General features: G+C 44.9%; 1 protein-coding gene across 1 annotated transcript in view; it reads right to left on the reverse strand.

The window, feature by feature from the left end:
* MYO18B (myosin XVIIIB) overlaps positions 1 to 26,240 on the reverse strand; it is a 297,959-nt gene that overhangs the window by 124,887 nt on the left and 146,832 nt on the right. Inside the window, exons 26-32 of the mRNA XM_063623416.1 lie at positions 20,000 to 20,119; positions 19,472 to 19,580; positions 15,576 to 15,700; positions 12,401 to 12,555; positions 8,079 to 8,202; positions 6,994 to 7,194; positions 2,396 to 2,506 (exon numbers count right to left, since the gene is read on the reverse strand). Of these exons, the coding sequence (XP_063479486.1) occupies positions 2,396 to 2,506; positions 6,994 to 7,194; positions 8,079 to 8,202; positions 12,401 to 12,555; positions 15,576 to 15,700; positions 19,472 to 19,580; positions 20,000 to 20,119 (945 nt within the window). The remainder of the gene's footprint in view (positions 1 to 2,395; positions 2,507 to 6,993; positions 7,195 to 8,078; positions 8,203 to 12,400; positions 12,556 to 15,575; positions 15,701 to 19,471; positions 19,581 to 19,999; positions 20,120 to 26,240) is intronic.

Raw genomic sequence — 26,240 nt, forward strand, 5'->3', positions numbered from 1 at the left:
TTGGGTGGTGGTGTCTCTGTGGGAGAATTCAAGAGCCTAAAAGCTTGGGAGCTGGACAACAGGAGGGAGGGCTGGTCAATGATGGGGAACCCCTTGCTATTGACTGTGAACCCCCACCCCCCCAGGTCCCCAGTAGAAGAGATGCCTCCTTCCTGTAGCCATGGCCACTGCTGAATATTTGCAAGTCTTTGCACTCTGATTTTTAAAGGCTCTGTACAATATTATAACCAACATATCAAAAATGCATCCCCTCCATTATTAAATACACAATGATGTAGTAAAAAAGTTACATTTGAGATTTTTTGGTGTTATAAACTATATGTGTCCCTCCAAAATTCATATGGTGAAACCCTAACCCTCAGTGCAGTGGTATCTGGAGGTGGGGCCCTAGGGAAGTAATTAGGTTTAGATGAGGCCATGAAGGTGGAGCTTTCATGGGGGGGTGAGTGCCTGAAGAGACACCAGAGAGCTGTCTTCCGCTCTCTCTTTCTCCACCATATGAGTGTACAAACAGGAGGTGGTGGTCTGCAACCAGCAAGAGAGCCCTCGCCAGACCCTGAATCTGCCAGCACCTTGATCTCAGATTTCCCAGCCTCCAGAACTGTGATAAATAACTGTTACGGTTTAAGCCACCTAGACAATAGTATTCTGCTACAGCAGCCTGAACTAAGATATCTGACTATGAGCAACTCATTTAATTTGCAACTGGCTCTGATTTCTCAGCAATTACCCAGCAAACACAGACATTCCCCACTAGAGTGAATACCCTACTGTGGCTGTGCTTTGCAGACCACCCCCACCAGCCTCTCTTGTATACATCATCTCATCCCCTCCATCCTCCATTGCCACCTCATGCCATCAGAGATCCTATTTCACGGGTGGGCAAACTAAGTCCCAGGGAAAATCCGAAGTGCATTCTCTGAAATTAGTTGCTGTTTAGAGGAGTTAGTGTCCTGTCTCCTGACCCCATCTCTTTCTGCCACCCCAGACAGCCCCAGCATTCCCATCCAGGTCACTAACTATTGATTTCCTGCCAACGTGAGAGATAGACTGAACAGAGCAGTCACCAGAATGAGAAGTCAATATCAGTATTTGTCATAAGGAGAAAAATACCTTTCTCTGACTTCACTCTCTCCTTTTATAAATCTATCCAGAGAAAAGCCTCAGGAGAGTCTGGGTCACATCTCCAACTCATTGGAGCCCTGGCTCAGGGCACACACCATACTTTGAGGCATTCTTAGAATAAACCAGAAATGTGTGCAACCTTCACCTGAAGGAATATGGGCAGGGACTGAGAGATTCCATCTCCTGACCCATGGAGGGGGAAAAAAGTACAGACTGATGGTCACTTCTATAGAAAGCAAGTTCGTTTCAAAAATTTCATTTAGGGTAGAGAGAAATAGAAGGCACTCTCTTTAGATCTGTTTTTAGAATAAAGACTGGAAAAGCTAAAATCCATTTTGAAAAATACACAAAATAACAAAAACCATATATCAAGCAAGGCAAAGTTGAGTGTATTCTGTACACAGGTATGATTCAGGGGACGAGAAGGGAGGGAAGGTCATTACAGAGTACATGTGAGAACCTGTTAAACGAGGCTTAACCCGAAGCTTTCCAGCAATTCCACTTTGAAGATCCTACATTCACATCCATCAATACAGCTCTAAGAATGTTTATCACGGCACTGGTTATAAGGGCAGAAAACTGGAGACAACCTAATGTCCAGTGATAGGGGATTTACTGTGTAAGTTAGAGGATATGCTTTGGCTGAAAAACTGTTAAGCCATTAAACATTTAAGTTAGATCTGTATTTACAGACATGAAAAGAGGCCATGACAAACTGCGGAGACAACAGGCTTCAGAACCGCGTGGCCTCATTTAGTGAAAATGGTATCTCCGCAAATCTGCATGTGTGTACAGAGAGTGAAAGAGAGCTATAAAAGAACCCTTAAAATAGTAATAATGACGGCTTCTAGGTGATAACATGTCAAGGGGTTGTTGCTTTCTTACACGCTATTTGGAATGGCTACAAAGACTTTGGATAAAATGTTAAGAAATGATTTGACTTGTAAGGAAAATAGAAAGAGTTGATTCTATTATTGAAATGTACAAGTCCTTGGCATCAGTCACATGGCATTACGGGGACTTAGTAGAAATCTCTGAGCCATTATGCTGGACAGTTCCAGAGGGTTCTGGAAGTTCCAAGATCATATTTAAGATGGGCATTTCCACTCCTACACCTTTGAAGGCACCTCGAAGCTAAGGTCTCAGATGGTTGCGGAAAGAGCTTGTCCCCAGGTTCCAGACCCAGTCCTCCTCCTCACTCTAAGGAAGAGGGAATCCATACCAGACCTGCCAGGATCCAAGGGCACAGCTGTGTTCACTGCTCACATACCCGCTTCTGGCAGGACTGACGGACATCCTCCAGTTCCTCCTCCTGGTCCTCACGGTCCTTCTGGTGCATCTGCTTCATCCGCTCGATCTCCAGCTCAAACCGCTGGCGGAGCTGTGGGGGCAGCAACAACAGCATGTGAGGGTGACCCACTCTAACTCTCCAAGCCTTCCATGTCATCCTTGGCATTTCAATTGCATTTTTCATTTTTGGAATACATAAATGAGAGTCAAGTTATTTCCCTAGGCATCCTGGAAGATCACAAACGGTGGGTAAATAGATTAAATATTGCCTCTATCCATTCTTGTGCTTATAACAGACATCACTCATCAATCACACTTTCCCACTGAGTTTAGATGCAGCCTCAGAATCCTTCTCAACACTCTTTTTTTTTTGAGATGGAGTTTCCCTCTTGTTGCCTTAGGCTGGAGTGCCATGGCGCAATCTCGGCTCACTGCAATCTCCACCTCCTGGCTTCAAGCGATTCTCCTGCCTCAGCCTCCCAAGTAGCTGGGATTACAGGCATGTGCCACCACACCTGGTTAATTTTTGTATTTTAGTAGAAACGGGGTTTCTCCATGTTAATCAAGATGATCTCAAACTCCTGACCTCAGGTGATCCACCTGCCTCAGCCTCCCAAAGTTCTGGGATTATAGGTGTGAGCCACCGTGCCCAGCCCCCTTCTCAACACTCTTAAGATGAAACATATTTCTCATTCCTGGAGCAGGCATTGGCGATGGTTTTCTGGGTGGGTGGATAGGTAGATGAATGGTAGGACAAAAGTGTATGAAGACATGAAAGCCTGGAAAAGAAGATGACTTGCCCAAAATGTTATCTTAGACAATTCACTTTACCTCTAGGTCAGTCCCCTTTCTCTGTAGAAAACAACCGTCTTAGAATGCTACTATGAGAATTAAATGAGATGATATAAAGCACTTAGCACAGTATCTGGTACATAAATATTACTTTCTCTTTCCCCATTATTTCAAAAACAGAAAAGACTATCCCCTCCCTCCCCGGCAACCTGACATAATTAAGAGCTGTGATCCCATGAATGAGCTGGGTCTTTTAAACAAGAACTTCCAAAATACATGCAACAGGCATAGAGCCATGCATAATGCTGGAACTGTGTGAAGTCGTATAAAGGGTTCTAGAGTGGAAGGCAAAAAAGTCATGAGTTCTAGGTCTAGTTCGATACTTCACTTTCCTGATCTGCATGATTTACAGATTGGCCCAAGCCCTGGCTTCTCAAATTTTGTGGCACATTAGAATTACAAACGCATTTTTAAAACACACAAATTGCAGGGCTTCAACCTAGACCTACTGGATTAGAATCCCCAGGGTATGGGGCCCAAGAAAGCTTTGAAGCTTTCCTTTATCTATCTATACTCTTTAATGCTACTGGATCATGAAAAAGCATTTGGAACTCAATAGCGTAGATGGGTGATATGGTTAGGCTCTGTGTCCCCACCCAAATCTCATTTTGAATTTTAATTCCCATAATCCCCACATGTCAAGGGAAGGACCTGGTGGGAGGTGACTGGATCACAGGGGGTGGTTTCCCTTGTGCTTTTCTCATGATAGTGAATGAGTTTTCTTAAGATATGATGGTTTTATAAGTGTTTGACTGTTCCTGCTTCACTCACTCTCTCTTGCCAGCCACCATGTAAGACTTGCCTGCTTCCCCTTCCACCATGAATGTTAAGTTTCCTGAGGCCTCCCCAGCCATGTGGAACTGTGAGTCAATTAAACCTCTTTTTTGCATAAATTACCCAGTCTCAGGCGGTTCTTTACAGCAGTGTGAAAACAGACTAATACAATGGGTTACACTGTAGAAATGATAACTTTCTGATCATTTACTGTACTGTCCCAGCACCTCTCATCGAGCTTTTGGAACTTCGCAAGTGCTGTCCCCAACATGGAAATTAAGTTCAGAAAAAACAATCTGGGTCTTTTAAAACATCAATAATATTCCCTGCTATGCCATGGTGAGGAGCAAAAAAGGATAGCGTACGTCAGAGGCCCTGTTACAGTTCCTGGCATAAAGTAGGCTCACTTTAAATGTCAACTTCTTGCCTTTTTTTCCTTTAAAATGACAGGGGTTATGGGAAGATAATCCAAAACCAAGGAGCCTGAACGAGTAACTATAATATTTCTTTTTCATTTTTTCTAGCCTCTTGGACATTCTTGACATCTGTAATACCATTTATGTCAAACTTATACGAGTTAACATAAAATTCCCTGGAAAAAGTGTTGTATTATAATCAATAAATATCTACTGGATGTCTACAAGGGCACAATGCAGCCTAAGGTTATGGGTGAAGCTGAAGACAGATAAAAGTGTTCAGTCAGCCTCACCTCCTGGGTGAACTGAGCATGGAAATTCAGGCAGCTGCATTAAGTTTTGGGTCCCTGAGGCTATGGTAATACATTTTTGCTTCCAAGCATCAAGTGGTCCCCCAGTGGCATCTTAAAGAGTTAACACAGTTTTCAAGAGGGCTTGTTTTATTCTTGGCTTGGTGAAGATCCTGCTCATTTAAGGAACACAAGGAACACTGGGTTGCTACATGGCACTGCACCGTCATCCATGCCCTTTAAAGACCTACACAGATATTCCACCTTCTTCACAAACCTTCACTGATTCATAGCTGTGGTTGGCAGGAAGCTAGGGGAGAGATAAGGCTCCATATTTGATTGTACAGATAAGGAGACTGATGTCTGGAGAAAACAGGGGCTTGCCTAAGGTCATACAGGCAACAAGCTGCCTCAAAGACCCCGTATTACAGCTCCTTGAATATCTACGATTATCCTGTCTTCAGGCTTTTGCACAGGCTGGTCCCCTGCCTAGAACTCTCTCATTCAGCCAATTCGGATTCATCCTCCAGCCTCCCTCTTCAGTAAACATCACTTCCTCCAGGAAGTTTTCCCCAGTCTCTCCCCCAACCCTGCTGTCATGACCAGATCTTCAAGTTCAACATTCCCCTAACACTAAGCATGACTATAAACTTTGGGAGGGCAGAGATTGTGTCTGTCTTATTTGCAATTGCACCCTTAGCATCCACAGAGTGCATGATGCAGAGGAAGTACTTAATAAATACAGGCTGACTGAGTAAAAGACTTATCTTTCATATCGCTCCTTAGTGAGCATCCAAGACTTTCTGGATCTTGTTCCCCACACCCACCACCCACATGTCTTGATATTCACCAGGCTCCATCTTGATGGAGTAGTGGTTAGCAAGAAGCAAGAGCTGACCCCTGCTTCCCCCAACCCCTGTCCCACCCATCCCCACTTCAGTTCAACAGAGCTGCTCAGAGTTCATCTGCTTTATACATTCATGACACCTGGTCATATTTTTCACATAAGGGTGGCCCCAGCATTTTTTTAAAAAACACTTTAAAAATAATTGCCTTTTATAAAATCCCACAAGAGAAATTCGTTTAGAGCCAAGCATCAGAAGAAACCTTACTTCCCCTAGAAAGTGGGTTTTTTTTTTAATCTCAGGCATGTAATTCACGTTTCCTTTTTCTCTCTGGCCACCAGGAATTTTAGAGCGAAAATTATTATATGTGTAAGACCATATGTTTTGCTTTATCTGCATATTAATTCACTGCCCCCACCCCCCTCCTTAGTGTCTATTTTATTTTGTACTTTTCTGGTTTGGATTGTTTTATTTATAATTTTTGTATTCTATTATACATGTATCTTGTAAGCTGCCTCAAATTATTTATAGAACGAGGTAAATAAGTAAGTACATAAATAAGCAAGCAGACAAAACATTCATCTGGTACTTTGCAGAGGGTGCTGGTATAAGAGTATTTGATATTTTTGTCTTATTCCCTTTGTTATTTTATTTTTCCCAAAGAGTAGCACTTCAATCTGCCTCAAAGCTGTGCACAATGCCTAGCACATAGTACACATTCAAGGCAGTGTGGGGTCAGATGACATAGGTTCCAAATCCCATCCCTGATACTTTCTCCATGTCTCTGAGTCTCAACTTCCACATCTGTAGAGTGGGGATAATACTAAGATCTCCCTACATAAGGTTCTTTTGGAGATTCATGAGATGTGTGGGGAGAGCTTAGGGCTGAGGTTAGTACACAGACAGTACTCAATGAATGTTAGGTATTTCGTCAACAGCTATTTATTGAGTGTCAGCTGTGTACCTGGCCTCATTCTAGGCTCTCGGATTGCACTAAGAAGCAAGAGAAACAGAAAAACAATCTGACTTCATGAAGCTTATATGCAAATGAGAGAAAGGCATAAAGCAAACTTTTAAAAAATACTATCTAATATGATGGCAGGTACCACAAAGAAAAGCAACCCAGCTAAGGAGATGGGAAATGAATGCAACATAGTGGGAGCTATTTGCAAGGTGATTAAGGCAGGCTTCTCTGAGAAGGTGACACTGAACCTTGCAGGAGAGAGCTGGATCAGGAAGGATCTGAATGTCAGACCTAGGAGCCTGAAGTTTCCCTGGGATAACAGGGAGCCATTGAAGGATGAGGAGCAGCCAAGTGAGGCACCCACGTTGTATTTTAATAACATCACTCTGCATTGGAGACATGGGACAGGGTGTTGCCCTGAGACAGGGCTTTCCTACCTGCTCTAGCTGCTTGATGGTGTTTTCCTGCTGGCTCTGGATTTTCTGTTGCTCAAGGGCGCTGGATTCCAACTTCCAGAGCCTCTCCTTCAAGCCAGCAACGCAATTTTCCCCCAGAGAGGGTGACCCCAGCAGCTCCCGTTTATGGTCCTGTAGCATCTCCACTTGCTGCTTCAGCTGTGAGGCTTCCTGCTCCTTTTGCTACAGAGACAAAGAGGACAGAGATCCGGAGTCACATGAGTATGCCTCCCTCCTCCCCCAAGGATACCTCTACAACCAACTGGGGCTGGAGTGGCGCTTTCCACTTTCCAATGCCTGCCATTTCCACCTGGACCCCACCGTCCCTCACAGCGCCCCCTGTGGGACACCAGCAAGGGCTGCTCTCGGTACAGCTCATACAGGCATGGAGTTGGGGGTGGGAGGTGGGATTGGACTAAATTGTCCCTAGAGTTCGATCTCAGAGCACCTACAGAAAGGGTTCACCCCATTTGTAAGGGAAGTGGAGGCACATAGCTAAAGCTTCCCTGTGTGCCGTCTGAGGCTGGGATTCAGATGTTGGAGCAGGGAGGCAAAGTGCTCAGAAATAACTCTTCCATGTTACAAGTCAGCTCCAGGACCACGTAACTTTGGGCTAGATCATGAAGGAGTTGAATGCCAGGCTAAAGCACTCAGAGGTTCTCCTGCGAGTAGCAGAGAACCACAAAAGGATGAGGAGCAGCTGAGTGAGGCACCCGCGTCGTATTTTAGTAAAATCTCTCTGCATCGGAGCCTGCAAGGACCAGGGCATTGCTCCTGTACAAGGTTATAGCTAACTCATTCTCAGATCTCCCAGGTAAGCACCTCGGAACCTGCGCAGGTAACTGAAGCAAGATCAAGACATCAATCTTGCTCAAACAAAGTCTGATCATCAATTTGCCAGCCACTGTTTGCTATTTTATTAAGACACACTGGGACCCAGCTGCTTGACAGACCAGGATACCCTTGTGAAGTTTTCTCTCTGTCACCATTTGCAGCAGGTGCACAGTGGAGTTTCCTGAGATTTAGCCACCAAGAGCCAAGATAGCTCTGTGCCCCCCATCCCTTACCTTCAACTGCTGCTGAAGCTGGCCTAGCTCCCACCGGACACTGGTGTTCTCCTGGGTCACTTTCTCACGGAGACCCTTCTCAAACACAGACTCACCTAGGGCCTGGGCCAGCTGCAGGTCAAACCTGTGCAAAGCAGAGCGCATGTCAGGGCCCCGTAGGCAGGTGGGCAGGGGAGTGACTGAGGCAGGGGCAGGGAGGGGCTGCAGGGCCCCATAGGCAGGTGGGCAGGGGACTGACTGAGGCAGGGGCAGGGAGGGGCTGCAGAGAGGCCACTAGTTTCCCAAGAACCATGAGAAAGACAGCAAAAGGAAGAAGAGAGAGAGAGAAAGAATGAGAAGTTGGAAGTTTTTCTCAATGCTTTTACGTAAGGCTGTGGATGTAGGGTGGGAATCTGAAAAACGACAGAGCAATTTTTAGGGTTTAGATAGACTTGCCACAAAAATATCCGACACTTATTATTCTAGATTTCTCCCTCACCATAGTCATTCTGCCTGAATTTCCACTGTTAGACTGAGACTTCTGCTGCCCCCATCAGCTCCCTACTAAAATGCTAATCTAAATGCTAACCCTAGAATCTAATAAAAATATATGGACAAAAATAAAAATAGAATAAAACTATATACAGATATAGAATAAAGGATATATTTTAAAGGTGGCCCAGGCATGGTGGCTCATGCCTGTAATCCCAACACTTTGAGAGGCCAAAGAAGGAGGATCACTTGGGGCCAGGAGTTAAAGACCAGCCTGGTCAACAAAGTGAGACCCCATCTCTATTTTTAAAATTTTTAAATTTAAAAAATTTAAAATTTAAAATTACCTGGGCATCGTGGCATGCACTTGTAATCCCAGCTACTCTGGAGGCTGAAGTGGGAGGATCACTTGAGCCCAGGAGGTCAAGGCTGCAGTGAGCCATGATTGTGCCACTGCACTCCAGCCTGGGTGACAGAGCAAGACCTTGTCTCAAAAAAAAAACAACCCAAAAACCTGATCTATCTGGTGTCTGGTCTGCCAGCATATGTCAAGGCCCCTTAAATCTACCAGGCCCCATTTGACACCCAATATTTCCTGACCAATGAACAAACGAACGGATGTAAGTAGAATGAGGATATTCTACATTTCATATTTTAACATATTGTCTGGCTGATACTCTCATATGCCATACTAAAGCATGCTGATTATTGATAAAATGATGGACACTTATACATTCTTGTCCTCATTTGTTTCTCAAGCAGAAAACACAAAGACTAGTCCTACTGAAAGTCATCCAGGGAATTAATGCCTTGTTAGGGGCCCCGCTGCCCTTCTGTGATGACCACTGGGTGAGAAGCCCTTCCTGGATGTTATGCCACCCTGTTCAGTTGTCTCAGCCTCCTCGAAGTATCACAGGTGAGGAAAACGATAGAGAAGCCTTTGCCAAGCCTCAGGAAGGTGTGACTTTGAGTCACTTGCCCTTGGCCCAAACAGGAAGTCCTATTGTTCCAGAGATCTTGATATGGCAGAAGTGGGCAAGGGGTTTGGCCTTTGGTGACAAGAAAGTCTCCCTTGTTATAAGATTATCCAATGTTCCTTAATACTAGACTATCAAAGTCTCAGACTCCTGAGAGACCCAATCATAAGGGAGCCCTCCTGTTGGAACAGCTCAGGAGCTTTCTGATTGGCCGTTGGTAACATCATTCAAGGGGCACTATTTGCTGCCTCTGAATGGAAGCATTGTGATGAGGGTGATGATCCAGCAGTCCCAGTGTGCCAAGTCCTGGGCTGGGATCCATGTCGTCCTTACAACAATTCAGCAAGAAATGTGTTATTCGATCCATTCACTGAGGAGGAAACTGAAATTACTCAGAGAGGAGGAGTGATTCGGCCCCAAATTCCAAAGTGGTGGAAGTGGACTTGGGCTCAGCTTTCCTAGTGTCTTAGCTAGTCCCCCATCTACCTGTCCATTCCTGGGACAGGTGAGGTAAGACAGTGGGGGCCAGACAGTAACTGATGGTGCAGAGGAGTCCTTGACTTAACAGACTACTTGATGCCAAAGAATAGCTACTACAAACACCAACTCCTAGCAAACAGCCCACACTGACCAGCCAATTGCCTGAGGCCAGACAGATTTGCACACAACCTTCAATCTGCTAAGAAAGAGCCTTCGGTCCAGCCTCCCTTGAGTATGGGAATGAGTGAGTCTAGCACAGGGCTTACCCGGAATTTCATCAGCCCTAAGAACCAAGCTTTGTGACCCATAGGGTAATCATGCCACAAACAATCCAACCAAAATGAAACCATCCCAGGCCACTCTGAACTTAGAAGCCAAAGTGGGAAACAGAGAACTCTACCAATGTGGAGGCATCACTCTGTCCTGGGCCCAGCAAACTCAGGAGGCAGCTGCATCGACATTTCGATTAAGCACTGAGAGATGCAAGGAAGTGTTAATGACTTCTAAATTTTCCTTTCACCATAGTCATTCTGCCTGAACTTCCACAGTTAGACTGAGACATAAAATGCTAGTCTACCTGGAAAGGTAATGCCTGCTATCTGCAATTGGCATCAAAACATAAATTAGCTTCTGCCAAGAGATGGTAACAGAGCAGAGGGCATCACAAGAAAGCTAAGTTTTGAGAGGAGGGCATGCAAATATGAAGAAATAGGAACTTTCCTTGGGGGGTATCCTGGGGAGATTCATAAGTCCCTGGAATGAGGGATTCTGTCCAAAGGGAAAAGGAAAGACCAGACAGATGGAATTTTCTGGCTGCACAAACTCCAGAGGCTGGCCCCTTACTGATCAGAGTTGAAATCCTCAGTTAGGCCTCTCAGAACAGAAGTAGAACCCATTGTTCGGGGCCAAGAGGGTCACCGTTGGGAGGAACCTGGGGAATGATGGAGTCCAAACCTCTTGTTTCACAGACAGGGGTATATGTCAGAGCCATTCTTCAAGATCAGATGACCTGTTAAGTCCAAGGACTCATCTGAAACATCAGTCACTCTCTGGCCCAGAGAGGTGGTGTTATTTGCCAAGGACATACAGCAGGTGGCCAAGATGGAGCCAAGCCATTTTCCCCACTGCAGGGTAAGGTTCAGCCAGAGCACCCATTGGGAGGTGGAAAGGGGAACAGAGTGAGATATCAATAAACAAAAAATAAACCTTTCTTATTCTGGGGATGGAGAGCATGCTAACAATCCCCCAAAGACCTTTTTCAGATGAAGAAGCCGGCTCAGGAAAGCTGAAGGATAAATAAGAGAAATAATATTTAATGCAGATCAAGTTCAAAATCTATGCCACCTCCATGGATATATAATTCTGCTTCCTACTTCTCCTACTTCTTGGAAAGGAGGCAGTTCCCACAAATTCACATCTTGGCTCACACAGGAACATTTTTCTGTATTTTATCATGGGCCTTCTAAAAGAGGCTGCTTCCCACCTATTTGCCTAGTATGACATCTCCATTAGGACTTGGCTGGCTCCAAACAGGACCCCTGTATACTTTTCCCCTCACCGAATGAGCTGGAGAACTTTAAACACAGCCAAGGTGTCCAAGCATCACAGGTTCTGAGGTTTTGCATGAAGAAGCCTATGAGAGTGCGAATCTGGGTAGAAATCCAGGCTCCACCATCGCCTCACTGTAACAGCAACCCAAAGGGAATGCAAATATGGGAACCACACTGTGCAGATTCAAGATTAGCATCTTGCTGGTACACAAGGCCCAGTCTCTGCCAGAATGGTTCACATGATCTGAGAGTCCAAGTCCTAAATGAGAAGGCCATATTTTGGCCTCCTCCTTATCCTCTAGCCCAATTTTCACCAGTGGGAAGGGGAACCAGGATCAGTCCACTTAGATGTACTGACTGCATCATTTAGTCCCCAGCACAGAGGGGCGATCTTATCCCCAACCTACGGATAAGGAATCTGGCTGGGAAGGGCTGAATGACCTGCTCAAGGTCACACATCTAGAAAGAGGCACCTTCAGGACTTGAATGAGATGACTTTAATATCAATGCCTGGGCTCCTAATCACCATGCTGTCTTGACCGTCTGCAACAAACCCTTCACTCAACAAATAGGGATGTTAAGGTCCAGAAAGGCAAACAAAGTTCCCCAAGGTCACAAGGTCAATTGGCCACATAGTTGAGGCTGGCTAAGAGAAAAGAATAATTTGTTGCTGGATTCTTGGGAGAACCACACAGGAATAAGGTGTGAGGGGACAGGGAGGAAGATTAGAGCAAAACAAGGGAGTTGAAGTGAAGGGGTTAGGAGAACCTGGATACCCCAGAAAACCCCAGCTCCAATGTAGCCCACCCTGGCAGCCCAGGTGATGGTGAGAGATGCAACTCACTTCTTCTGCTTCTTCTCCAGCTCATGGTTTCGACTTTGTTGGTTCTCTAGCAGGACGCGGGTGTCCTCAAGGTCACAGGTAAGATGGTGGCACTTCCTCTTCAGTTGGTGAGCCATCTTCTTGGCCCCGTCATAAGCACTTTGAAGCTCCCCGAGCTGTAAGAGTAATAGAATGAATTACCCGGCTCTGTGGGCATGGAACAAGCTTTTTACATTGTATTTCAAGGAGTTGCTATTTCCAAGGTGTGTAATGAGAAAACAGCAGATGCTAGAATGGGGAGACCCTGTCTTGACTACCTTCCTCCTGGGTCACCTCCAGGAAGCTACTTTTCCGAGCCGCAGTTTGCTCAGAGGTAAAGTGAGGATAATTCCATCAATCTCTTAAGGTTGGTTTTACTTTTGCTCAATAAACCTCCAGCCAATGCACCCACAGACTTTACCTACCCTGCCTCAACTTGATGACCCCCTGATCCACCAGATAACTCACATCCCCACCAGCCAACATATCAGGAAGGATATGTGAGGATTAGCCATAGAGCAGCGAAAATGACACACCTAGAAAATCTGACCCGGAATCCCAAGTGACAAGCCTTAAAGGTTAAAGCAGCAAATGGCACTTTGCATGGACTGAATTAATACCGGAATGCACACGGCCTTAAACAAACAAAAGTCAAGACTCTTGCATCTTCCTCCAGGAAACACTCTCCTAAATGTCCTAGTTTAGATCTGGGAAAGAGCACGCAACTCAGCACACTGGCTTTGAAGAAATGGCCTCATTAAAGAATTGCTTTAAATAAGCAAAACTCTGAGTTAATGAAGCCTGTAATTCTAAATTCAGTATTGGAAAGCAAATGGGATGTTTTCTTATATTCTGCTGCTCAGAAAGGGTTGCAGTTTTATTACTTTTTAATATAGCATAAATATCCCCCTTCCTTAGGGAAACTGACTCAACTTCATAATTTGTTATTAAAGAACTGGGCTGCTTTCCTGCAGTTGTCCATCTGTGTTTATCTATGGTTCAAGATGTCTCTTGAGGACCACGATGCAATGTTCACCTTGAAAGCGACCACTAAAACCATCACCACCAGCATAGAGGATATCAAGAGTCACTTCCATTGTTTATCAAATCCCATGTGATCTCACCCAGGCCCACCTCTGCAAGGCAATCACATGATACTTTTCGCTCACGCTGAGAATAGAATAGAGACACAAATATAACCTCCACCCTATGGCTCTTACATCAAATAGGAGAGACTATGAAGTGAGTAGGTAATTACAATACAGCATGATGAGGCCTATGTTTTGGGAGACAACTCAGGGACTCCCAACCCAATCTGCGTCAGCAAAGACTTTCTGGAGAGAGTGACATTTAAGCTAAGATCTTAAGAACAGTTGGAGATATCTAGGCAGGAGAGAAAAAGAAAGACTGCTTGGGGAAGAAGAAATAGCATATGCAAAGTCCCAGAGGTGAGAAAGAATCAGGCATTTTTGGAAGGAGAAAAAAAAAAACTGAGTGTGGCTGGAATCAGTGGTGTGCTGGAGTCGGCTGGTACTGACTTGAAAGGGATGCACAGAATTAGCTCTGTGCATCCCTTTCAAATTCCATGTTAGTGACATCACAATGGTAGTTTGAAATTGGCCATGGTGGGAGTATTTACACCAGGGAAATTGGCAAGTGCTACAAATCAGGGCTTTTTCTTTTTTTCCGGAGAGCCATTTACTAGCACACCATTTGTTAGGGTGTGAACTGGTTAGAATGTAGACCAGGGATAGTTGGAGGCCACAGAAGACAAGCAGAGAGACCAAACTATCTGTACATTCATCTAGAAAGGCTAGATAAGATTATATTATATATAGATAAGATTGCATTAGATTTGTAATGTCACCTTCAAGAAAGAAGGAAATTTCAGGGTATCAGAAATGCAGAGGACACAAAGCCCTAACAATAATGGTGCATACTAATATTATGGTGGCCAGGATGAGGGGGAAGAGGAGTTGATAGATCCAGAAGTGCCCTTTAGGATTGAGGTTTGTGTTTCAATGCCCAGACAGAGACAGGAGACAAGGCTCTGGGCTCATGGAAGGTGAAGAATTGGAATGAAGACCGTTGCATTGACAAACCCCTCAAAGAACTCCATGCACCTCAGTAAGAAGAGAAAATAAAAGCTCCACCCGCTGGCCTGGAAGGTGGTAAGAAAGCTTGCTTTCACCCTGGATCTAGGTAGGGGAAGAAGTACTCTCATAAGAATTTTAAACCCCAGGTCTAAGCCTCATGTGGGTTTAGAGATCCAATTGACAATTTTTACATGCTGCGAAAAATCTGAGACCAAGAATTTAGCATTACCTCAGGGACTGCTGCCAAAGAAAGTGAAAAAGGGTTTCTTCTAGCAGAACACACCCACGACCCTGTTATCAAAGGGCTCCCATCAAAATCAATAGAATGTTAAAAAAAATTAAATCTCCTGCTGAAGATCAACTCACAATAAAAAATAGCTAAATACACACACAAAAATTCACTGGGAGAGAAAAAAAAAATCCACAATGCAGAACACCTGGGACTACTGGGGGAGGAGCAGAGAAACCTGTTGAAGATGAGCTCAAAAACAAAATTTACAAAACACGCAAGGAAAAAAATCCACCATGAGAGTCAGCATACTTTATGATCATAGAAAAATCTGAAAGAGACTCTGAAACATTCCTTGGCTGAGGTGTGGCAGGTGGTTGAGAGGAGAGGCCAGAGGCAAGGAGGACAGCTAGGAGGCTGTTGCTTTGGTCTGGATGAGAGATGGAGGTAGCAGATTAGAATAGAGGCAATGGGGAAATGTGACGGTTTTGAGACCACTGATAATTATGTAATACATAAGAAACATGAGTTAAAGTGACTTCCACAGGGTTCACATAGAAATGGAACTGGAACTCAGATATCCTGAGTTAATGTCCATGTTCTTTACACCACAGAGCAATCTCTGGATAGAAGATCTACATGTACAGACAATATTTTTCATGTCTCGCAGTGACCAGCATTTGTAATAACAGTGGAGATGGAAAAACCTGAAGGGGCTTGTGTCCTCTTCCTCCCTCCCCAGGCTCAGCCAATACCTCGATCACCCACAGTGGAGGTGAGAGCCTGCCCACTCTCTAACACTTCTGTGGCCCAGACTATCTCCACATCTTACCTTTTGCTCCAGCTCTTTCCTGGCTGTCAGCTCTGAGTCCAGCCTCTCCTCACATTGCTGCAGACGCTTTCTGAGGAACTCATTCTCCATCTGAGCACAGTCGAAGCGCATTTGCCACTCGTCTGCTGTTTAACGGAGTCAGGGAGACCAGGATAAGAGGCCAAATGAGTGTAAGGCAAGAGTGAGAGTGGCTCTCCTCCACTTTCTTGGCTCTTGGCATGCAATTTCACAATATTCACGGAGCCCCTGAACTTCAACCTTGGACCAAGAAACTATGCTTTAAGTCTGAGTTTTAAATAACGCTTCCTCCAGGCAGCCTGTCCTGACCACCTCCAACTGTCTAAAGTTCTTGACTGCTCACTCTTCTAAGATTGGTTGCCTATCCTGTTTAGTTGTCTCTGTAAGTGTATTCGTATCTTCCCTTTTCCAAGGAAATTTCATAATCATTAAGGGCAAGGGAGCTGTTTCAGTCATCTGTGAGTCCTTCACACCCTCTGGAAGAGTTCCCTACAAGCAGATTCCCATACATGTTGATACAAGCTCATGGATTGCTTAATGAACCTAATACAATAATCAAGTAAAAAGAGTCATCCTACTGGCCAACTTTATTGGGTTGTACAGAGTATATAATCATTGGCTGTCGGTGGAATTAACAAATAAGTAAATTAGCAATAATTCAAGACTCTACTAAACTGGTCAGAAGATGTCTCCCCAAGATAAGATGGATACCAAATCCCTTGATTCGATAAACATCTCAAAAAAATTATTGGCTGGTTTGATTAAAACTGTTTGACTGATTAGAATGGATTATTTTAGGCTAAGATGCCTTATCTTTTGACTATCTGAATAACAGAATAATGCCCATTAAGTTAATGAACCTGTGGAAAACATTCTGTGGAGTGGACGACCAAAGACAGAGACCACCCACTTATTCATCTATCATCCATCCATCCATCCTTCCATCCATCCATTCACACACTCATTGAGCACACTACTTTGTACAAGATGCAAGGGATAATGAAATGAATAAGAAGCCATATCCACCCACCTTCCAGAATAATCAAGCAAGGGAAACAAGTAAAAAGACAGCTGAAACCTAGTATGATCAGGGCTTTCATAAAGAAGCTTACAGAAATCCAGACGATAACTCAAATTAATAAGACAACAAACTCGTTTTGTTCACCACTGTGTTCCCGGAATATACTATAATGCCTAGCATACAGTAAATACTCGATAACTTCCACTGGAAAGGTGGATAGTTGAATGGATAGGATGTTTGACTAGATGATAGAGTGGAGGATTAATGGATAAACAGTTGGGCAAGTGGAAAAATGAATGGATGGATGGATGTTAGTGTAGACAGAGAAGTAGGTGCATGGATGGATGAATGCATGGATTGATAGATAAATAAATGGTAGGGTATATGGATAGGTGGGTGAGTAGATGGGCAGAGGGATAAATGGATAGATGGGTAGATGGGTGGGTGGATGGATGGATGGATGGATGGATGGATGGATGGATGGATGGATGGATAGAGAGGTGGATGGTAGATTAAGTTCTTGAAAGAGGTGACCTCAATAGAGATTTCTACATCACTAACCAAATGAAGGATGATATAATAATAAAGAGTTAAAGCTGGTTCAAGCTTCCACCAAGGTAAAAACATCATGATGGGAAAAGCACACTATCTCTCCACCAGGAAAAGCCTCACAATTACAAGCAGCATAGCCTGCAAAAGTAAGAAGGAGCAGGAGAAAGCATTTCTGCAGCTTCCCATGTACTCTGTGCTATGTTGTGCTGTAGAGCAAGTGGCATGAGTGGGCAACACGAACAAGAAGGGAAACTGTTCTCCTTCAAGGCTCATCTCTACCTCCTACCTCCCTTCCCATGAGTGCCACCCTTAATCAACATGTTTTCCTGAGTTTACCTGATCTCCCCATTTATATTGTGAATATCTTGAGAGCAGGGCCCAATTAAAATTCCTCTGTAACCCCCACAGTGTCCAGCTCAGTGCTGAGTGCTTATCACAAAAGGTTCTCTTTAAATATTTAGCCATGCATAAAGGAAAACATATTTTTTAAATAATTCATACTCCATCTTGAACCATAGAGGTGGTTGCGGTACTACTGCGATGACATGATTAAAATGTTTTACTGCTTCTTTCAAATTTCCTATATTTTAGACATTTTCTATAATGAGTATGTATTACTTTCATAATGAAAAACAAAATATTTGTGGGTTGGCTTCTTGGAATGAGCATCCATAGCTGAGAGCCTATATAGCATTGTGACTAATGTGCTCATGAGCTAAGCACATGGCCCCCTCTCATTAACACCCCAATCTTAACAGAGGAAAACAAACTGGGAAGCATTATTTAGACATGAATCTCACGCAGATGGAACTGACACTGGCGCCCCTCTGGGGATTTTATAGAAATTACCACCAAGGCCAGAGACTGTCCCACACTACTGATTCTATACCAACATGTTCCCCTCTCCCTATGTGTACCCTACCTTGTTGGGTCTCCCTTATAAGAGAGCCTCAAACTCATCTGTATTAACCTCCCTGGTAAATGTCTGCCACGGGGGTAGCCAGGATAAGAAGAACAAGAATGAAACAGAAAATAAATACGCATTGTCTCTTCTCCACAGACCCCTGATCTCCATTCCCCTGACTGTCCCTGACATTTCAAGGGCACACATTCTCTGGACACACAGAGGGAATAATGCTGACATTTTATAGAAGCTGACCCACTGGATATCCTTATCACCCAACTCCATTAGGCTGGGGCGAGTAAGAGGCATGGTGACAAGTTGGCAAAGTTGTCACCATGCCATCCAATCACGAAGTCTCCAGGAAACTGTGTAAGAAGGACATCTCCAGAAACTCCTGGCACTACTAACAAATGTATAATATCCCCAGATAAAACCAAGAGTCCTCTCGCCTTCTCGCCATTCAATAACTGTCGCGTGCCTGACACAGCTTTACCCTCTGTGAAATGGGGAGAGCAGTAGTTTCTGTTCCACAGGTTGCTGTAAGGATGGACTGTGATCTCATTATTCCTCATAATAATAATGGTAAAGCAGCTATTAGCTATTCATCACTCTATGCTACACATGTGGCTAAACATTTTCTATCAATTATCCAAGACAATCTGCATTTGAAAGAGGAAGAAACTGAGGCACAGCAATTTCTTTGCCCCAAAATCCAAATCCACAAATACAACTTCATAGGTTCCAACTTTTAACCACTAGACTACCTTCCTCAAAATTTATGTTTTCTTTTTGCTTTTACTTTTTTGCGACAGGGTCTTGCTCTGTAGCCCAGGGTGAAATGCAGCCTAGGTCTCCCAGGCTTAAGTGATCCTCCTACCTCATTCTCCCAAGTAGCTGGGACTTCAGCCGCATGCCACCACATCTGGCTAATTTTTAAAATTTTTTGTAGAAATGGGGTCTCACTATGTTGCCTAGGCTGGTCTTGAACTCCTGAGCTCATGCATTCCTCCCACTTCAGCTTCCCAAAGTGCTAGGATTACAGGTGTGAGCCACCACGCCAGGCCTCTCAAAATTTATTTTTAAAATATTCACATAAACATAAAAGTACATTGCCCACAAAGCCACTATTTAAAAATCATTCTTTGCATTAAAACTAAACAGCACATATCACACAGATAATTTGTTACCTGGGGTATTGTTGGATTATCTGATTAATATCTGCTTATTCCATTAGACTGTAAGCTCCAAGAGAGTAACGCTGTGCCTGTTTGCTCTGCCAAAGTCGCAGCCCCTCATGCAATATCTAGCACCTAAAAAGTGCTTTATCTATGAGTGATTGAATAAATGGAAAAGACAACTTTGTCCATCAGCTTCCAGCCCCAAGGGTCCCAGATTGCTCACCTCCTCCAGTGGGATTCCTTTCCAAGTCATTCAACTGAATTTTCTGCTGGGCTTCTTCCAACTGTTTATTCACGTCTCCCAATTTTTTCTGGACTTGTTCATGCTTGCTCTAGAAGAAAGGTCTCAAGGTCCAAACTAGAGCTGGACAGAAGACCTGGGCTGGTCATCTTACCCACGGTGCTTCCAAGGCTTGGACTGGCCACCCTCTGCATAGCCCTGAGCCATGCAGAATCCAGGACCATGGGCTAGCCACCTGCAGCATATTTCTCACCCAAATCACCTCCAAAGCCAGACTATCCGCCTTCTGCACAATCCTCCATTTGCCTCTCTAGCCAGGGACTATCCACCCGTAACACCCCCAAGGCCAAGCCTTAGGAGACCTAAGTGTCCCCCAGGACCTTCAGCCCAGCAGTCAGTCAACTGTGCATCTTGCTTAAGCTTACTGATCCCCAACAAGAGGGTCGGGGGGTGGGCCCAACCATTTTTGGCCACCATGTTCTGCCACCCCCAGCCACCCGGACCACTCACCTTGAGCTCCTGGACCTCCCGGAAGGCCTGTAGCCGCTCTGCCCGCTCACTCTCCAGCACCTGGCAGGCCACATCACCTTTGAAGCGCTCATCGGCAAGCTCAGTGGTCAAGTCAGCAATCTGGGATGGGGAATGGGGTGATCAAGGAAGGGTCACTCAACGGAGCCACCAACCCTTCTCTCCCCACGCACAGGACCACCTTTGGACAAATCACTAGCTATCATGGGAAAGCAACGCTTGAGTATAATCAACTCGTTAAGAGGATGGACTTCAGAATTTCATTGGTCTTGCTGTGGTAGAACTCTTGGCTCAACACTCACTAGCTGTGTGATTTTACACCAAACAGGATGCCTTGCTGGTTCTCAGTTTTCTCAGCTTTAAAGGGGGGAAAAAACAACACATATCGTTATTTTGAGGATTCAGAGAGATAATCCATTGAAAGCTTAGCACGGTGCCTGGCACATAGTAAGTGCTCAGTTTTAAAAATGGCCATTTTAGTGAAATCTCTTCGTAACCAGCTTTTAGCAAATCATCTCCCTGGATGTACCAACACTGTCCCTCAGTAAGACACACTGATGGATGCCCACTGCACCAGAATGCTCTCTACCAGACCACCTCTCTACAATTCCCCACGGCCCATCTGCCTCTAGCAGGTGACAAGCACGCACATCCAGTATCAGTGTGTGTGCTCCCAAACTGTTTTTGTCTATTGCATTTTTATCGTAGCTATCTATTCAGTTAGCTACTACATAAACTTATAAAATATGGCTGGACAGAGTTTCCATGAAAACTAGGTTGAATGCCTTGGAAGGAATTAATAAAGGTAAGCTGCTTTTTAAAACGCTGCCAAATAGGTGTTGTTGCAACAACTAAAAAGAAACTCGAAGTAAAAAATTAGGTTTTTGTATTCAAATTACTTTGCCATTTGCTCTGTTTTAAAGAAGCCAAAATTGGAAATCATAAGGTTGTATATTACGAGCGTGGCTTAAGAAAGAAAGAAAAGGATGGGTCCTGCCTCAGAAATGCAGTGATTTAAATTACACATGTAATTAATTTTAAAATAGGAATTTTTAAATGAATTCCCACATGCACTGAATTGTTTTTTTTTTTTTTTTCTGATTAACTGACCAGCCACCGATGCCAAATGAGCAGGGCTTCTGTGGCATTATCATTCCAAAATGAAGCATTCAGGGCTTGAGGACACGGCAGAGTACGTAAGGGGAGAAATATATTAGCGGAGTGTTTGTGGCTAAGAGGCAGAGAAACAACCCTATGTAGGAGAAGGGCAGCTCATAAAACTGAGGCTACCTCTTATGGGAGGCAGCAGAATTGTAAAAAAAGAAAAACGTAGGGTGCAAGGTTCCAGTCCAGACTCAACAACTAACACCTTGGACAATCCCTCCTGCTCTGGAGCCTTGGTCACCTGAGCTGTAAAATGCACTGAATTGGGTACAGTTACATGTCCTCCTGCTGTAAATTTTGCATGTGAAGATGTTAGAATGCTTCACTCTTTCATCGGACCCTATGCATCATGACTGTTATCTAGGGGCAACTCTGCATTATTTTTACTGAGAAGGTAAATGGTTCTTACAATGAGCAATGTAGCTGCCCTTCCCGAGCTAGCCTCTCTCGGTACTGTCATCTTAGGCAGGCTCAAAATTTATTCAGCTGCCCCATGAAGAAGGAAGACACAGATCTATGTTCCGACATAAAAAAATATATATCCCCAAGATATATTGCCAAAAGGAAATAAAAGGCAAATTTCCAGAATAGAATGTTTGGGGTAATCCCATTTTTGTTTGCACAGAACAAAGCACTCCCAAACTGTTGAGATTTTTTTTTTTTCCCTGGAAGGATGGGCTCACAGGGAACTCCAATTTTCTTGTGATGCATTTCTGTACTGTTGATTTTTTTAAATGATTTTGTAATCAGAAAACAAAACAAAATATCTTTCAAAAAGAGTGAAAAAAATACAAAATCTGACGCTGCTCTGTGCATTCCATGCTCCCCATCTGTTTCACTTCTCCAGCCCATCTGCTTCCCACCCTGTTGACCACATCACCGACTGCTGAGACCACATTTCGATAGACACAGAGGAGAAAGAAGGCTTGGGGAAAGCATTGCAAAGTCACATCACATGTAAAAGGCAGAACTGAGATTTGAACTCAGACCAGTCAGGCCCAAGTCAGGACCTCCAGTTAATTAATGAGGGACTCTCCTAGGGTGCTCCCGGTTGCCTCCAGCATGGAGCTTTCTCTTGCTGTTCCTTACACCGTGCACTGGGGAAGTACTTACGTGGCAATGACCTCAGATGGTTGTTAAAATGCAAATTCTAGGGCAGAGCATGATAGCTCATGTTTGTAATCCCAGTGCTTTGAGAGGCTGAGGTAGGAGGATCACTTGAGGCCAGGAGTTCAAGACCAGCGTGGGCAACATAACAAGACCCTGGCTTTAAAAAGTTTTAAAAAATAAACCAGCCGAGATGGTGCGTGCCTATAGTCCCAGCAGCTCTGGAAGCTGAGGCAGGAGGATCACTTGATCCCAGGGGTTCTAGGCTGCACTAGCTATGATCACACCACTGCACTCTAGCCTGGGTGATGGAGTGAGACCCTGACTCTTAAAAAAATAAATGAAAATGCAAATTATAGGACTCTCAGACCCCCCAAACCAGGATCTCTAAGCATAATTCAGGAATCTACATTTCAACCTGCCCCAGGGTGATTTTTATGCAGAACAAAATTTAAGAATTACTGCCACAGAAACTGCCAGGGTCTCCTCCTAATTTTGGCCTCACACTTGGATTTGAAGAGGTTAGATTTGCTTAAGGCTGTGCAAAATCATTCTTGCTGCAAGAGTGCTGATTTGCACTGGCCACACGATACGGGGAGGTGCAAGCCAGGAATGCCCCAGGTCACACCTCTAACCACCATCCTTAAAATTAGCATTAATTCCAAGCACCAGGATTGTGTTCTCTCCACCTTAGCCAATTAGTGTGAAATTTAATTTATGCTAATCGGCCTGAGCAAGGGGAGCACACAATTAATTTGATGCATTAATTTTGAGTTTCACAGAACCCGAAGTCTGGAGCCCAAAGGACAATTAGTCTTCTCAAATTGGGGAAAATGACACGTTTTTCTCAGAGACAAGTGGCCCCTGACCTACCCCTGTCCCCACAAATCCCTATCCCTTCCCACACCATGAGGCACAGGGGCTTTGGATGGAGCATGGAGCAGGCACCATGCTCAGAGCTGTCAGGCAATTGCAAATTGAAAACCAATTGAATGAAGGGGGAAGTCTGGTTTGCAAACCCAGAAAAGTCCTTGCAGATTACTCAAAAACCAATTAACTAGAAATTATCTTGAAGGCCGGGCGCAGTGGCTCACGCTTGTAATCCCAGCACTTTGGGAGGCCGAGGCAGGCGGATCACGAGGTCAGGAGATCGAGACCACGGTGAAACCCCGTCTCTACTAAAAATACAAAAAAATTAGCCGGGCGTGGTGGCGGGCGCCTGTAGTCCCAGCTACTCCGGAGGCTGAGGCAGGAGAATGGCGTGAACCTGGGAGGCGGAACTTTCAGTGAGCCGAGATTGTACCACTGCACTCCAGCCTGGGCGACAGAGCGAGACTCCATCTCAAAAAAAAAAAAAAAAGAAAAAGAAAACCTCTCCGGATCTACCACTTGGCCGAATCAACAGAAATATTCTTTCTATTGAGGGACACTACTCCAAGGGCCTGCCAGAGAGAAGGGGACAGGAATTAATAAATTTGTTGTATATTTTGTATGGAGTGGAACAGAAAAAAAATATCCTGTGCACTGGCCCCATTTGCAGCTTGGGCAAGCAGTGAGTAACTGGGATTTCATGGATGTTAAATGCTGGACACACCTGGGGTCCTTGGGACCGTCACTGTTGCTTGTTCTTCACGGATCCAACAAGCACTATGTGAGCACTTACTGTGTGCCAGGTTCTGTTCTGAAGGACCCCACTGGCCAGTCGGAGAGACAAACAAACCACAGGGGCACACACGGGTCTTGGCTTGATCCTGTCCTCAGCTCTTATACTCACAGACTCTCAAGCCCAAAAACCATCTGACCTGCAGACAGCAGGAAACAGCAACTTTTCACTCTCCTCCTGTACTTTGCAATTTGCACAGAAAGATCTGTTCATTGTAACCCCTTGTGTGAGAAACAGCTCACACTCTTGAAATGCTGAGGATAGGTATGCCCTAAGCACCTGGCATATGTCATCTGCCTTAAGCCCTTCAAATACCTAATGAGAAGGGCATTTTTGTTATCCCCTTTTTACAGAACAGGAAACTGAGGAGGCAGTGATTTGCTTAGGATCATAGCTGGTTAAGTAGCAGAGGTAACCCGGCTTGGGCTGCCTGATTCCCAGCACCTGGCTCACAACAATCCCACTATTTTCTGTCCCACATCTACCATCTGACCCTTTCTTTGACCTCCCTCACCCCTCTGGCATCTGGAGGTTAGTAAAGCAATTATCCACCTAGAACAAACCAGGCAGCCATAGCCCAGAGAGCTGAGATTAAGTAGCCAGTGGGTACAGATCAAAGACCAAGTAAGATCTGGACCTCAACCACCCTTGCTGGACACTTTGGCCAAAGAGAGCCTAGGTGGATGCCCAATGGAAGGGAAGCCCCCACTCCCATCCCCTTCAACCTGAGTGAAGACAAGACAAAATGAGGCAGTATATACAGGGCCAGCCCAACTGCAGCACCAGCTGGCTCGTGGGATGTTTGTCAAGGAGATTAAGCCATGGCTTCAGTCTCATGGTACTGCCCCCAGAGCTGCCTCAGTCAGCAGGGGAAATTCAGAACAAATCTGCAGCTTAGTGGCAGGCTCCCAGGTTCCCCAGAGATGCCTGTTGGGCACCAGTTCCAGCCCTCTGCTGTGCATCCCAGCAGGGTTCACCACTCGCTACTAAGTAATAGTAGCATATAATATAACCATAATAATAACCATTACCACCAGATACTGCTTACCACATGCACAGGTTTACCCACAGAATGTTCACAATGCTGAGAAGCAGGCACTGTTGTTGTCTCCAGGTGGCAGATGGGGAAACTGAGGCACCAAGGTGCAAACACTCACCGAAGGACACCAGCCAGGCGGTGGCTACTTAACCACTCTGCCAAACTGACTCTTGAGGACTCAATGAATATGGGTTGACTGAACTACTAAGTGCGTGACAGCAATTCATACATGGGAAGGCTCTTTAGGCTCTGGATGTCAGTGGGAATGGGTCAATCTTGTAAGAATGCCAGGAGAAAGGTTACGCCTCTGAGCTGGGCATATGAGGGTGACACACCACCCATTGGCCTTGGGGGTCCCTCTAGAAAGAAGGGACAGTTATGGCCTTTTGGGGGCTTTAGAAGGGGGCTTCAAGGGCCACTAGGGCCCCCCAAGTGTTTCAGCACAAAGAGGAAATAATCCTAAGATCATGACACCCACATACCCCTTTTTGAAAATGTCCTTTGGTTCTGCCCTCCCCTTCAGGATGAAGTCCAAACCTCGAACGTGATTATCCTGACCCCCTGCGATCCAGTCTGGCTTCATGCCTCATCTCTAACCCCCCACCCCCCGCAAACACACACACACACACACCCATACAAGACACTCCAACCACCAGAATTGCACCTGCCAGACCAGGTTCTGCTCTCTGCCTCTGCTCTTGCTGTGCCCTGTACCTGGAATGTCCCCTCACCTTGTCACCTGGCCAGCTCCTGCTTATCCTTCAAGAGTTCTCTCCTGTGAAGCCCTCCCTGACCCCATTTCCCACCTGAGTAGATGCTTCTCCTCTATCACAGTCTGTTCAGAGTTGACCAGCCCTGGGTTCAAATCATGGTTCTGCCATTCACCAGCTGTGTGATGTAGAACAAATCACTTCAGCTCTCTGGGCTTCCCTTGCCTCATCTATAAGATGGGGATACTAACTAACCTTCCTCACAGTTTGAGTTACAGGTAAAATTAGATAATGCAGGTAAATGCTCACAATGCTGAGAGGACTTATCACAGCAGCTGGCACAGAACATCACTCCCTAAATGTAATTTTTCTAATTAAATTCAGTACACTCCATTCATTCACTGAATTTGCATTGAATGCTTTGTACTAGACACAGAAGGGTATAAAACTGTCTAAGATGTGTCATTGTCTTTGAGGAATTCACTCTACTGGGGGGAGGGTGAACATTTTTAAAAATATATTTATTGGTAATAGTGGTGA

Source organism: Symphalangus syndactylus, chromosome 18 (genome assembly GCF_028878055.3).
Source record: "Symphalangus syndactylus isolate Jambi chromosome 18, NHGRI_mSymSyn1-v2.1_pri, whole genome shotgun sequence".
Lineage (NCBI taxonomy): Eukaryota > Metazoa > Chordata > Mammalia > Primates > Hylobatidae > Symphalangus > Symphalangus syndactylus.